The sequence below is a fragment of the Capsicum annuum genome, chromosome 4 (genome assembly GCF_002878395.1).
Source record: "Capsicum annuum cultivar UCD-10X-F1 chromosome 4, UCD10Xv1.1, whole genome shotgun sequence".
NCBI classification, from domain to species: domain Eukaryota; kingdom Viridiplantae; phylum Streptophyta; class Magnoliopsida; order Solanales; family Solanaceae; genus Capsicum; species Capsicum annuum.
The window spans coordinates 12,370,640-12,384,315 of NC_061114.1; the positions used below are offsets into that span (position 1 = coordinate 12,370,640).

Below are 13,676 nucleotides of genomic sequence, written 5' to 3' on the forward strand. Positions count from 1 at the left end.
GTTAAAAATGGTCATTCCTTCCACCATAACATGAGGTCTTGGGGTTCGACTCCCAATAAAAAGTTAAAAATGGTCATTCTTAGGAGGTTCGAACTAGGGTATATATAACATGTGAGACACTTTTTCAAGTCTCTTTTCTGCCACTAAGTCAACTAACAATTTTATTAATAGATTCCTCACTTATTATTCTTATATATTTAATAGATTTTTGTATAATTACAAGGTATACAAAATTGTTTAGGGTTCCTGGGAACCCCTCCCGCAATGCTAAATCCGCCCCTGCCTTTAATAGAGAACGCTTTATCCCCATAGCGAAACTTTCCGACGTGAATTCAGATTAATCAGACTCTAATATAGATAACAAATATCTCGTGGAAAACTAAGAAAAAAAACAAAGTTCTCAGATTTGAATCGATGAGAATGAATTTATTGGGAGCAACAACCCCATAAATGTATTCTATAATAGAGTAATAATTGAGAAATTAAAAAAAAAAAATTTAGACATATACTCTTTCGATAAAAATTTAAACACTATAATTATTTATTTATAAAATTAATTTTGACACTTAATAATATTAATTATGGTGATTAATATCAGACTTTAATATAATATTAACAGGAGGAAAAGACTAATAAACAGTTTGTGAAATGTGACTTCTTGGAAAGACATTGTAATCTCTTGATTTTCTTTTTTCCTGTTTTCAACTTTTTGAATTGATTGAATTAATGATTGTTGAGACTTAATTATCAGTTATATTATCACTATAATAATGAAAAAATGTTGAATAATACTGTACTTCAAGATATTGGTGTTTGCAACAAATTTTATAAGTCGTGAAAATTAAAGGTAATCATAAATAAAATATAGTGAAAATAATTTTTTTCATTATAAATTTTGCGGGTATAATTTATTGAGATTTGAGTCCAAATATTGATATGTTAGTTTAATATTTTATTGTTACTTTATGATTCAGATAATAATATAATTTCAAAAATTGTCTAACTATAACATGTTCCTTATAAAGAGATCAAGAAATACATAAATTTCGACATAAATTATGGGCAAACAACATAAATTTCGACAGTTTGGAGGTTAATTACAAAAAAATCTGATATTTTGCATAATTATTGAAAATTTCAATTTTGGCTCTATTGAGATACATAACTAGCTCTTGATACATCAACGATGATATATATTTTTCTTTGTAAAGACACATAATTAGCTTTCGATATATTTTCTTCGATTTTGGGTCTGTTGAGATACATAATACATCCAACGAAGTTATATTTTTCCGTATAAAGATACATAGTTAACTCTCGATATATTTTTCTCGATTTTGGGTCTATCAAGAATGAAAAGTTATTTATGTAATTATTTATAAGAATGAAAAATTATATAAATATGATAAGTTAAAGTGTATATTTATATGAAAAATTATATAAATATGATAAGTTAAAGTGTATATTTATGTTATTTTCCCTGTCCAATCCAAAGTTTGTGCATTGGACACCTATTTTTCTTTAATAAATAGTGTTAATAGAATGTATATTTATTTAATTCTTATTTCTATTTCATACTAACCAACTTTTTTATCGGTGAAAAATACATGTGAATATTAATGTCATAATGTGACTTCGAAATAACATGGACGTGTGAATATTAATTGATATGTTTTTTTTTTCTTGTAAGAGTAATATGTGGTTGATATTATCTTCTTTTCAATTAGATATTCTTAAAATTATGTCTGAGTCATTTAATTTTGACAATTATTGAGTATTAAAATATTTAATTATTGATCTGTTGTGTTATTATTTTACTGGTATTCCATATTTTAGATAATATAATTCTAAAAATAGTCATGTTCCTTATAAAAGAGACCAACAAATACAAAGTATAGATAAGTGTAGATTAGATGTGCTTAGCATAATAATATAGGAATCAAAATTAAAATATCAATAAATAAGGGATCAAAAATACAATTATATCACTATTTTAAAAAAGTGAATATATTCAGAACTCTGTATAATGTCATCTCGTTATAACTACATTTCACTATTGTGATCTAATTTTCTCCGAAAATAATTTTTAATGTTATATTTTACTTCTCTATAATAACATTCTACCTATAACAACAATGTCGTTTATTATAGTGGTATATATCCATTGTAAATTGCCTCTCTATAACATCATACTCAAATTTGTACGAAATAAAATTAAAAAAATTTTACACAGTAAATTTTAAGTCAGAATGTCTAATTTAAAGAAAAAAAATTATATTTAAAAGATGCACATGAGTTATTTATAACTTATAAGGAAAAGACTACTAATGTTTGTTTTTTAATAATTCATGTTCTTTTTAATTTTGCATACTTTTGTTTATAGCAGCTAAATGAGATTTGAACGTCAAATGGCAGTATACATATATAACACCTCTTTATAACAGCCATGAAATTTTCGAACAAACGTTGTCACTATAGAAAGATTTGACTGTATAAACACATTATATTAAGCTTCAAAAACAATAGGTTTTATTATTTTTAATAAATAGTCTTAACGCGATGTATATCTATTTTATTTTTATTTTCATTTCATACTAGTCAACCATTTTATCTTTGAAAAAAATGTTAATGTTAATTTCATAATGTGACTTGAAATAATGACATAAACTGGCAAATCAAATCTTAATTGATAGAGTATGTTTTTCTCTGAAAGAGTAATATGTGATTAATATTATCTTCATTCAAATTAGATATTTTTAAAATCTTATTTGAGTCATTTTAAACATTGTTACGTTATGTTAATATTTTACTGACATTTCATATTTTAGATAATATAATTCTAAAAATATTCTAATTATAACACATGTTCTTTAAAAATCTTTAAAAAGAGAATAACAAATACACTGTATAATTAATTGTAGATTAGATGTGCTTAGTGTAATAATATAAGAATCAAAATTAAAAGTATCAAAAATCGAGGGACTAAAAATACAATTATTAATATTTTTTTAAAAAATTGAGTATAAGCACATTATACTAAGCTTCAAAAATATTTTAACGTCGTAGTTTATATGATGACGATAAGAATTGAATGAATTTATTGGAGATTTTTTATCTTACACCATATGGATCCTTTAGGAATCAAGGTAGGTCCAACTCAGAACTTGTGCTTTACACACTTGTTTTTCTTTAATACGTAGTTTTAATTCAATATATATTTAGTTGATTTTTATTTTTATTTCATACTGACCAACTACTTTATCGTCGAAAAATATGTGAATATTGATGTCCTAATATGATTTGAAATAACAATGACATGAACTAGCAAATCAAATCTTAATTGAGTTTTTTTTTTTTTTTTGAAAGATTAATATGTGGTTGATATTATTTTCATTTCATTTAGATATTCTTGAAATCACATTTGAAGTCATTTTAAATATGCCATAAAGTAAGAGGCCAAGTTTAAATTGAATTGAAGAGTTAATTGCAGAGGTATGGTTTAAATGATTAGGTATAACATATAATTATGAAAATTTTATCAGATTTCGGGAACGCGAACACAGGTGATGCATGGTTGTCGTCAGCTCGTGCTGTAAGGTGTTGGGTTAAATTCCACAACGAGCGAATCCTCATATTTAGTTGTCATTGTTGAGTTTTGAACCCTGAACAAACTGTCGGTGATAAACCGGAGGAAGGTGAAGATGAGATCAAGTCATCAGGCCCCTTATGCCCTAGGCAACACATGTGCTACAATGACCGGGACAAAGGGTCGCAATCCCACGAGGGTTCGGATTGGCATAAATATGCCATAAAGTAAGGCCAAATTCAATTAAATGAAGAGTTTTGTTTAAATGATTAGCTATAACATCATATTTTGAAGCCTAACAAAGGCATAAATCAACTATGAAGTACATCAATAATAGATGTTACATGAAATTTATATAACTTTTTTTTTGTTAGTTGTCGACTTCTAATAAACGTGACCGACAAATTCTAAATCTTTTAGAATAATATAATTATCAAAAGTTTATCAGACTTCGGGAACGCGGACACAGGTGGTGCATGGGTGTTGTCAGCTCATGCCGTAAGATGTTGGGTTAAGTCCCGCAACGAGCGCAACCCTCATGTTTAGTTGTCATCGTTGAGTTTGGAACTCTGAACAGACTGTCGATGATAAGCTGGAGGAAGGTGAAGATGACGTCAAGTCATCAGGCCCCTTATGCCCTGGGCTACACACGTGCTACAATGGCCAGGACAAAGGGTCACGATCCCGCGAGGGTTCGGATTGCAGGCTGCAACTCGCCTACATGAAGCCGAAATCGCTTAGTGTACTACATGAAGCCGAAATCGCTAGTTACACTAAGGACCACTTGTATTATGTTATACACATAAAGACCAAATACCAAATAGAACCAAAATCGAGATTAGTTGTTTTAGATAGATCCTCGACAGAAACTTTAAAGCATAAACAATAAGGTGCTCATTTGAGCATAGTGTGATCTTGAAGATCATACAAATCACATGAGTTAATTCATCATGCTTTATCAAAATTCTGGTTCCGCCACAAGAAACTGGGAAATCAAAATCAGTCGGATAATGTAAACTAACATATACTCCCAACAGCAAAACAACATTTTTGTTGGTTTCAGAGCAGTTCATCAAAAACCCGACGGCCAGAACTATGGCTCTAGCTGGTAGAATCGACTATCTATCCGAGCCACAGACACAAACAACTTCAGCGACGTTGTATAAGTTAGTGCAAGACTAAGAGAAAGCCCCTCTTTTTGCGGAAAAACAGTTTTACCTTCTTCAGGTAGCTCAAAATAGTCAAGTGTCTCACTCAGCAAATAGAGATAATTGCTGATAAAAAAATGGCCTGTACAGCGATTTATTTGTTGGTTAAGAGGGTCGCGAGCTCACCCTATTTGCTAAATTAGGTGCACAAATATTCGCGTGCTCATTATATCAGTAGCAGCTCTCATCTTCAACGACATTGAGGCTTCTCCTCTTCCTTTATATCTTTGGTGACATGTCCACTGGTCGGCCTACAAAATATACGTGTAAAACATCAATCCAAGCATTTGAGAGAAATAAGCAAGGCAAAGAAAATACGATTTTGTTCTATTGATTCAAGAACAATCATAGTGGCGTTGATAATGGCTTAACACATTATTACTCAAAGAATTTGACGTACTCTCACCTGCTACAACGATGCAGAGAATGCCGCTGACAAGAAATTCATCAGATGTGAATCAACCTAGATAATGTATTCCATCTATCCTAACTTGAGTGTCTACTTTAACTTTGCGAAAGAATCTGAGCATCCAACCCGAAATATTAAGATAACTACAAACCCCTCCCAAAGTTCTTGCAGAACCCATGTAGGACAACCATTTAAGGTATTGCTACTCGATTTTGGTGCTTAAGCGGAAACTTTAATAAGATTTAAAAGTGTGAGAATGGGCTTATGACTGTGATATATGTGAGAAAATTTGATAATACAACCTAATACCTTAAAGTAATGGATGAAGTAGCCCATCCACTTTGACCCTTCACCCAAAACTCGTCGAGCTTCCAGTTCATTTCCGAAGTGAAATAAAAACATGGAGCCTCTCCCATCACTGAAGCTTCAGCCATATCTCACATCCACGTCTCCGCAGCCCAAGATGCTACCCGCTCTGGTGACTACACCCTCTTCTTGAACCTCCCAATCAAGCATGTCATTAGGAACTCTTTCCTTCTATTCACATGTTCCCAAATCACAACTTAGCCTGAATTTGGTTTCAAGCCGACTACCCACCCTCCTGCATTCACCATCCAAGTTCAGCGTCGGTGAAGTCACAATCTCCTAGTATAATTGATTGTTGATTCTCTTTGCTTCTAGGCAGAAGAAGGGCTCTCTCTCGCTCTCTAAAATCAACAACAACAATAACAAGATACCGTGTAAATCCCAAAAGTGGGGTCTGGTAGGGGTAGTGTGTATGCAGACCTTACCCCTACCTTGGGAGATGAGAGGTTGTTTCCGATAGAAGACCCCCGGTTCAAGTAGAATCCCATTTTACATAATTTATTCAATTGTAATTTTTCCAGTTCCTTTCTCCACATCCTTTTACTCTTCTTTTCTGGATGCAAATGATAACGGTTGTAGTAGTAACGTAATATATTCATCCTGCTGAAAATATTCCTTCACTTTGTGGGTGCAACAGCGGGCTAAATTAAGCCAAAGGAATTAAAAGGAAAAACTATTGTATACGATGTATTATCGCATGCCATTCCTACAGAAATCATCAAAACGCCTTTTTAGTTTGCAGTTGTTTTTAGGACATTTCACTTTCATTTCCGTTTTAACTTCGTTTGGTTGATATGGATTTAGAACACAAGTTTAATACAGTTAGCAGCGTTACTGACTGACTCCTTTCTTTACAAATGCAAGAACCTTCAGTTATGTGATCAAAGAGTCCTCATTAACCTCTGGATTTTGAAGTTGGTTCAAGGGTCTTTGGAGATCTAATTCCAGGTCAAAGACATACAGAAGAATTCCTCCGTGGAATAATAATTCTTCCAAACAGAATTTACGTCAATAGCTACTCAAAGGCTTGACATTGGACGTTGTTCAAAATATGAAGGTAGTGTTAGTTACAGCTGACACACTGTCAAAGTGATGGATTGCTGATCTTTACTCTCTCTTTTTCCCCCTTTTAAGATGAAAGTCGTGTCCGAGTAAGCTTTCGCCACACTTCAATTAATTCTATCAAGTACCTAACGGGAAAAGTACAACCTGTAAATCCAGCGTGGGGCGTGGAAGGTTTTGATCCTTTTGTTCCAGGAGGAATAGCCTCTCATCATATTGCAGCAGGAACATTGGGCATATTAGCGGGCCTATGCCATCTTAGCGTCCGTCCACCACAACGTCTATACAAAGGATTGCGTATGGGAAATATTGAAACCGTCCTTTCCAGTAGTATTGCTGCTGTCTTTTTTGCAGCTTTTATTGTTGCCGGAACTATGTGGTATGGTTCGGCAACTACCCCAATTGAATTATTTGGGCCCACTCGTTGCCACCAGCACAGGTACTGGACAACTCTTCCCACTAAGGCTTAGGCATCTAAGGGAAGAAATTACCTGGTATTCTTTACCGGATTTCAACATGAGACTCATGGTTCTCCCCCACCTCATTGACCACTAGGCCACATACTACGACACTTCAATCACAAACAAGGGGGGACTAAAGCCACTTAATCAACTTATTTGGATATTGCTCCAGCATACTTGAATTAATTAATTCAGATACAGAGACCATCTTAAAAAATCATAACAACATATCTAGTGTGATCCCACAAGTGGGATCTGACGAGGGTGAGGTGTATGCAGATCTTACCCCTACCTATGTGGGGTAGAAAGGTTGTTTCCGGTAGACCCTCAGCTTAAGAAAAGCGTTTTCTAAAGAAGGTTTAGATAATACAAGAGTGGAAAAGCTGTGATGAAAATATCAAAGAAAAGAAAAGCATCGACAACAAAAAATATAAAAGAAAAGAAAAGCATTGACAACAAAAAATATAAAAGAAAAGAAAAGCATTGACAACAAAAATATCAAAGAGAAAAAAAAGCATTGACAACAAAAATGGTAAAAGATAACCTAAGTAAAAGAAACAACAGTAATGTTGCTTGTTTGTTGATGTTTAGTGACGGCCATCACTTTCCGTGTTTCTGTGGATCTTCTATTCATGTCTTATAGTTGTTAAAGAACCACATAATTTATCAAATTCATTAGAAACGAGATAAGCAGTTCACATTAATAATAGTTATTTGTAACTAATAACTCTCATGACCCTCAATTGAGCAGACGCGTGTCCAAATAACAAGAAATCACACGCCAATATTCATGCAAAATAAGCAATATTAGGAAAGTGAAAGTTGAATTAACTCATGTACAAATTAGGTATATGAGTATAGAAGCAGCACTTACAATCCGCTTAATAGTTTAATGGAGTCGTAGAACAACCACTGCAAAGTCACAACTGGTCCAACTAGCATTATCCTAATAGGTAGACTTCTTGTAAACAAATTAAGAAACCCAATTTTCTTCACGGCCTGAAAGGTAAACAGAGTAAATTAGAAATGAAGCAAGCATGAGAAGCACTGTAGTAAACATCTCTCACTCATTTTCTTTTCGTAGTTACTTTTTGCGTTTCATTTTTTGTATTTATACTATTTATTTGTTTTGGGATGTGGGAAGACGTTAAGAGATTTTACCAGCTTTAGGGTACTGGCCTTCTTGTTGTTAAGAGAAGCAACAATGTTGTCAGCGGGGTTAGAAATAATACTACCAACAGATCCAGCGGCATATCCAGCTAAACAAGTGACACTGAGCTGCTGAGCTCTTGAACACTCTTCCCTCCTTTTCTGGATTAATTTTTTATAAAGAAAATTCACTGTGTGCTCAAAGGTTGAGAACATAACTATTGAAACTGCAATGGGGGAAAAAAATAACCAACATTAGTTTTACTGATACCGTTCTACTGAAAATCCCTAAAGAATTTACAATGTAGCAATACAACTTAATCGTCATCAATTTCTTCTATAAATACACCGCTTAAATAGACCATGATTAGAAATAACAGGTGGTAGATTCATCCTTGGATCTATAGCACAAATGATTTTAGTATCAGCGTTGCACGCATATCAGCTAGCTTTCAACTAAAATCCAATAATGCTGCCTCAGATATAACAAAAACAGTCTAAAGTGGCCACAGAATTCTGAATAACAACAACATAATGTAGTCCCGCAAAGTGGATTCTGAATATGATAGAGTGTATGCAGACCTTACCCCTACCTCAGAAATAGAGAGGTTGTCTCTGATATACCCTTGGTTAAAAGAAAAGCAATTCAAAGCAGTCCTGAACAAGAAGTGACAGAGGTACAAGAAACAACATATAATAACAAAAACAACAATAGTAACAGACCAGAAACTACATCAAAACAATACTATAATCGAGGTACAAGAACAACAGATAGTAACAGAAATCGAAGAACAAGAAACTACAGGGGCAGTACTTTTTTGATAAGGGGAAAGTTTTTTTGTTTTTTTTTTTTTTTGAGAAGGGGGCAATACTATTACCACTAATATGAAGAAATCTGAATAATAAACTTAAAAGAGTATCCAAAATTGTTTCATTGGTATCACATTTTGCATCATGGGGTATACATATACATAAGTACAAAATTTCATAGGATGTACAAATTTACATCAACTGAATAGAGTGAGAAAGACTTGAGAGATACATGGTATATTACGACCCAGTAGTGGAACAAGCCCCCTGTATAACCTGAAATTAGAAAAAGGAGCTGTAGAGATGGACAACATGAAGAAATGTTACACCAAAGGGGAAAAGAAGTCCGTTGGATTCATACCCATGGAAGCCTTCTGATGCATATATTCTTGGAAAGCCATCGGACAGACCTTTCGCGAAATGAGGCTGAGCTTGCACACGAACTTTAATGGCCTCAAATGGGCAGAGAGCCACATTAGCAATTACTTCAGCTGATGCACTGCTGGCGAAAAATATCAAACTCTTGTTCTGATCCACCAGTACATTTGAGTATACTTTCTTAAAATATTCATACAGACCAAATCTACAAGCACCCTGAACACCATAGCCAAAAAATTTCCCGGCCCATCCTCGCCAAAAGGCCGAGGGACCTTGTTCTCTCAACAAAGTTGTAAAGCATGTGGAAATGCTATGGTACTTGATAGGGTGAACCTACAAGTTAAAACAGTACTTCATAATAAAGTTCATAATGAAACTATACCAACCCAAAGGAGATTGATGGAATCAATCAACTTCGCATCAAAATTACAGATTAGTATTCAAGCATCATTCAAGTGCTAAACAATTTGATATTTCTGAGCATTCATACAATATAAAATCTCCGTTCAGCAGCATTAGCCAACTAATCTTAGTACTTTGCATATGAGAAATCAGAATGAAGACTTTTGACCCAATTCTGGCAAAAGCACATCCCAATTTGTATTCCTCTGCCTTGAGAAGTAATACACCCGAATTCCGGAAAAGGTAACATTATTCAAGGGTGCAGACTAAGCGATAAATGACTAGGAAAGACACCAAAAAGTATTTAAAACTACGAAGTGTAATCTTAATCAATGAAATTGACAGGAAAATATTAACCCCAAAGGCTGCAATGTTAATTAATGTTATAGAAATGATCAACTCTGCGCCTATATGAGCTTGCTCACATTACTATTAACTCCTTGCTCACATTACTATTAACTCCCAGGTCTGTAAATTTAGTTTATATATGATAAGACCTCACCTATATTAAGGTGCCTAGGTGAATCCAAATAAAGCCAACTTAGATATTGAGAATCACTATAAGAGGGACCAAGCATGTTGCTGCCAGAAGAAGAACCTCTGTATTTCTTCTAGAGAATCTCCTAATAGTTCCGAAGCAACTAAAAAGTGATTTCTTATCCATTAAGAATTCGTTTCCGATATAGAATACCTATCCAGAAGTTTTCACAACTCAATCATAGATGACCAACAACAACAACAACAAACCCAGTGTATTCCCACAAAGTAAGGTCTGGGGAGGATAAAATGTACACAGTCCATACCGCAACCTCCGAAGACAATCATAGATGACCAAATCATCAAAAGATTTGGCCTTTTCGAACTCTCTCTTTAACTAACTAATTGGGATCAAGGGATATTTGTTGTTATTAAAAAGATGATAATAAATGTACTTGCATATTAACTTTGAGTACATCAAGAGGGGTAATAGCAAGATGAGTAGTTCTAGCGCTAAGCTTTTCTCTAATTGCACAAACTTTATAATATCCAGGTGGAATTCTCACGTCCAAAAGTTGAAGGTTGCGGAAATGAGAATGTTGCGTTGGATGTGTGGATTTACGAAGGCGGACAGGATCAAGAATGAGACTATTCGGGAGAAGGTGGGAGTGGTTTCGGTGGAGGATAAGTTGCGGGAAGTGAGGTTGAGATGGTTTGGCCATGTGATGAGAAGGGGCACGGATGCCCCAGTCCGTAGATGTGAGAGGTTGGCCTTGGAGGGTTTCAAGCGGGGTAGGGGTAGACCAAAAATGAGTGATTAGACGTGACATGGAACAGTTACAGCTTACTGAAGACATGACCCTAGATAGGAAGGTTTGGAGGAAAAGTATTAAACTAGAAGGCTAAGGTGGGTGGTCGAGTCGTAGTCCGTAGTTAGGAGGTTTAAGGATAGCTTGGTTGGGAGTTCCAGTTATGGGGGAGGGGGTCCTTAGGTTGTTAATTATACTGTTTTTTTTTTTTTTGAATGTTGGTTCTTTTGTTACTTTAGCATATTGCTTACCTTTTGGTTACTTATACTTTATTTTTGTGGATGTTGGTTCTTTGTTCTTTATCATGTTGCGCGACTGTTGGTCTACGATCTTTTGTCTTGAGCCGGGGGTCTATCGGAAACAGCCTCTCTACTCCTTCGAGGGTAGTGGTATGGACTGCGTACATTTTACCCTCCCCAGACCCCACTATGTGGGAATATACTGGGTTTGTTGTTGTTGTTGTTGTTATAATATCCAGGTGCTCTTCACATACTTTTCCTCCAATTAAGTTGCTGCAACTCAGGTTTCAAGAATCACTCCTTTTTGGGTTGTAGAAAAACCTAGTGAGCCACGATTTTCACTAAGGGGGTTCAAAATATGAAGTAAACACACAAAGAAGCCAAAAGGAGTTAAACAGAGTCATGTCTTTGGTAAGCTGTAATTGCTCCATGTCATGTCTAAGCACCGCCTTCCAATATTTCTTGGGTCTACCTCTATCTCGCCTGAATCCATCCATAACCAACCTCTCGCACCTCCGCGCTGGGGTATTTGTGCCCTTCCTCATCATATGCCCGAACCATCTCCAACCTCATTTCACGCATCCCGTCATCTACCGAAGTCACTCCAGCTTTGTTACGTATAACCTCATTCCCGTTTCCCCGATCCTATCCATCCTAGTAAACCCACACATCCATCGCGGCATCCTTATCTCCACCACCTTCATCTTTGAATGTAAGAGCTTATAACTGGCCAACACTCCGACCCATATAACATAGATGGTCTAACCGCCACCTATAGACCTTACCTTTAAGTTGAAAGGGCAACTTATTATCACACAAGACTCCGGATGCAAGCCACCATTTCACCCACCCTGCACCAATACGATAGGTGACATCCTCATTAATCTCACTATTTTCCTGTATCATAAACCCAAGATACTTGAAACTATCTCTCTTTGGAGTGGTCTGGGTATCAAGCTTCACTACCACGTCTGTCTCATGTGTTCCCTCAGTAAACTTACACTCCAAATATTTCGTCTTGGTCAGGCTCAACCTAAATCCTTTAGACTCTAGAGTTTGCCTCCAAACCTCCAACTTAGCATTAACTCCTCCATGGGTCTCGTCAATCAAAAGTTCAAAACTACATCCTCTGCAAATAACATACACCAAGACACCTCACCTTGAACTTGTCGCGTTAAAACATCCATCATCAAGGCAAACTAAAACGAGCTAAGGGACGACCCATGGTGCAACCCCATCAATATGGGAAAATGCTCCAAGTTTCCTCCCATAATTCTTACACGAGTATTAGCTCCATCGTAAATGTCCTTAATCGACCTAGTCTACGCCACAGGAACACCTCTAACCTCCAAGTACCTCCCCCTGGGGACTTTATCATACGTCTTCTCTAGATCGTTGAACACTATGTGTAAGTCCTTCTTCCTCTCTCTATACTACTCCACCAATCTCAGAACGAGATGAATGACCTCCGTAGTCAAGCGTCTTAGCATGAGTCCAAACTGATTCTCAGAAATAGTCACGATCCTCCTCAACCTCAACTCCACCACCCTTTGCCAAACCTTCATAGTGTGACTCAACAACTTGATACCCATATAGTAGTTGTAATTCTGAATGTCACCCTTGTTCTTGTACAAAAGAAACATCGTACTTCATATCCAAGTTTCGGGCATTTCACTTTGCACAAACTCCATAATAACCAGGTTTGAATTCTTCACATACTTTTCCACCAATTAATTCACCGCTACTCATATCTTCAAGAATCACTATTTTTTTGGTTTGCTTCTCAACTTCACTTGAGGTAGTGGTATGGTCTGCGTTCACTCTACCCTACCCAGACCCCACTAAGTCGGAATACATTGGGTATGTTGTTGTCGTTGTTATTGTTCTATTTTTTGGGTTCTTCATTTTTCTTCAATAGTTCCAAAGCAATTAAAAGTGATTCTTTACCCAAAAAGAATTCGGTCCCGATATAGAAAACATATCTCGAAGTTTTCACAACTCAACCATAGATTACAGAATCATCAAAAGATTTGACCTTTTCGAACTCTATCTCTCTAACTCACTAAATAGGGATCAAAGATTTACTTCCTCTTATATATATATATATATATATTTCAATTTATATGACACACCCACTTTCTTTTTTCAGTCAATTCCAACAGGAATGACATATTTCTACATTTAGTAGCGATCTAACTTTAAAGTACCCAATTTACCCTTAATGAGATGATTTACAGCAACACGAACATACTTATTTTGTCGTTTGGTTGGAAATAAGTTATCTCGGGATATAGGATAACTTATGCCATCACTAAGGGAT

The 13,676-nt window shown here is 35.3% G+C and overlaps 1 protein-coding gene across 1 annotated transcript; it reads right to left on the minus strand.

Annotated features, from left to right (window-relative positions):
- Positions 1-4,409: 4,409 nt before the first annotated feature.
- LOC107868267 (mitochondrial phosphate carrier protein 1, mitochondrial) lies at positions 4,410-11,938 on the minus strand. Its single transcript, XM_047411524.1, is given in 8 exon segments — positions 4,410-5,045; positions 7,967-8,091; positions 8,254-8,468; positions 9,284-9,327; positions 9,413-9,762; positions 10,764-10,869; positions 11,600-11,677; positions 11,925-11,938. Coding segments are annotated over 8 exon segments (993 nt in total). The 3' UTR covers positions 4,410-4,984.
- Positions 11,939-13,676: the final 1,738 nt, after the last annotated feature.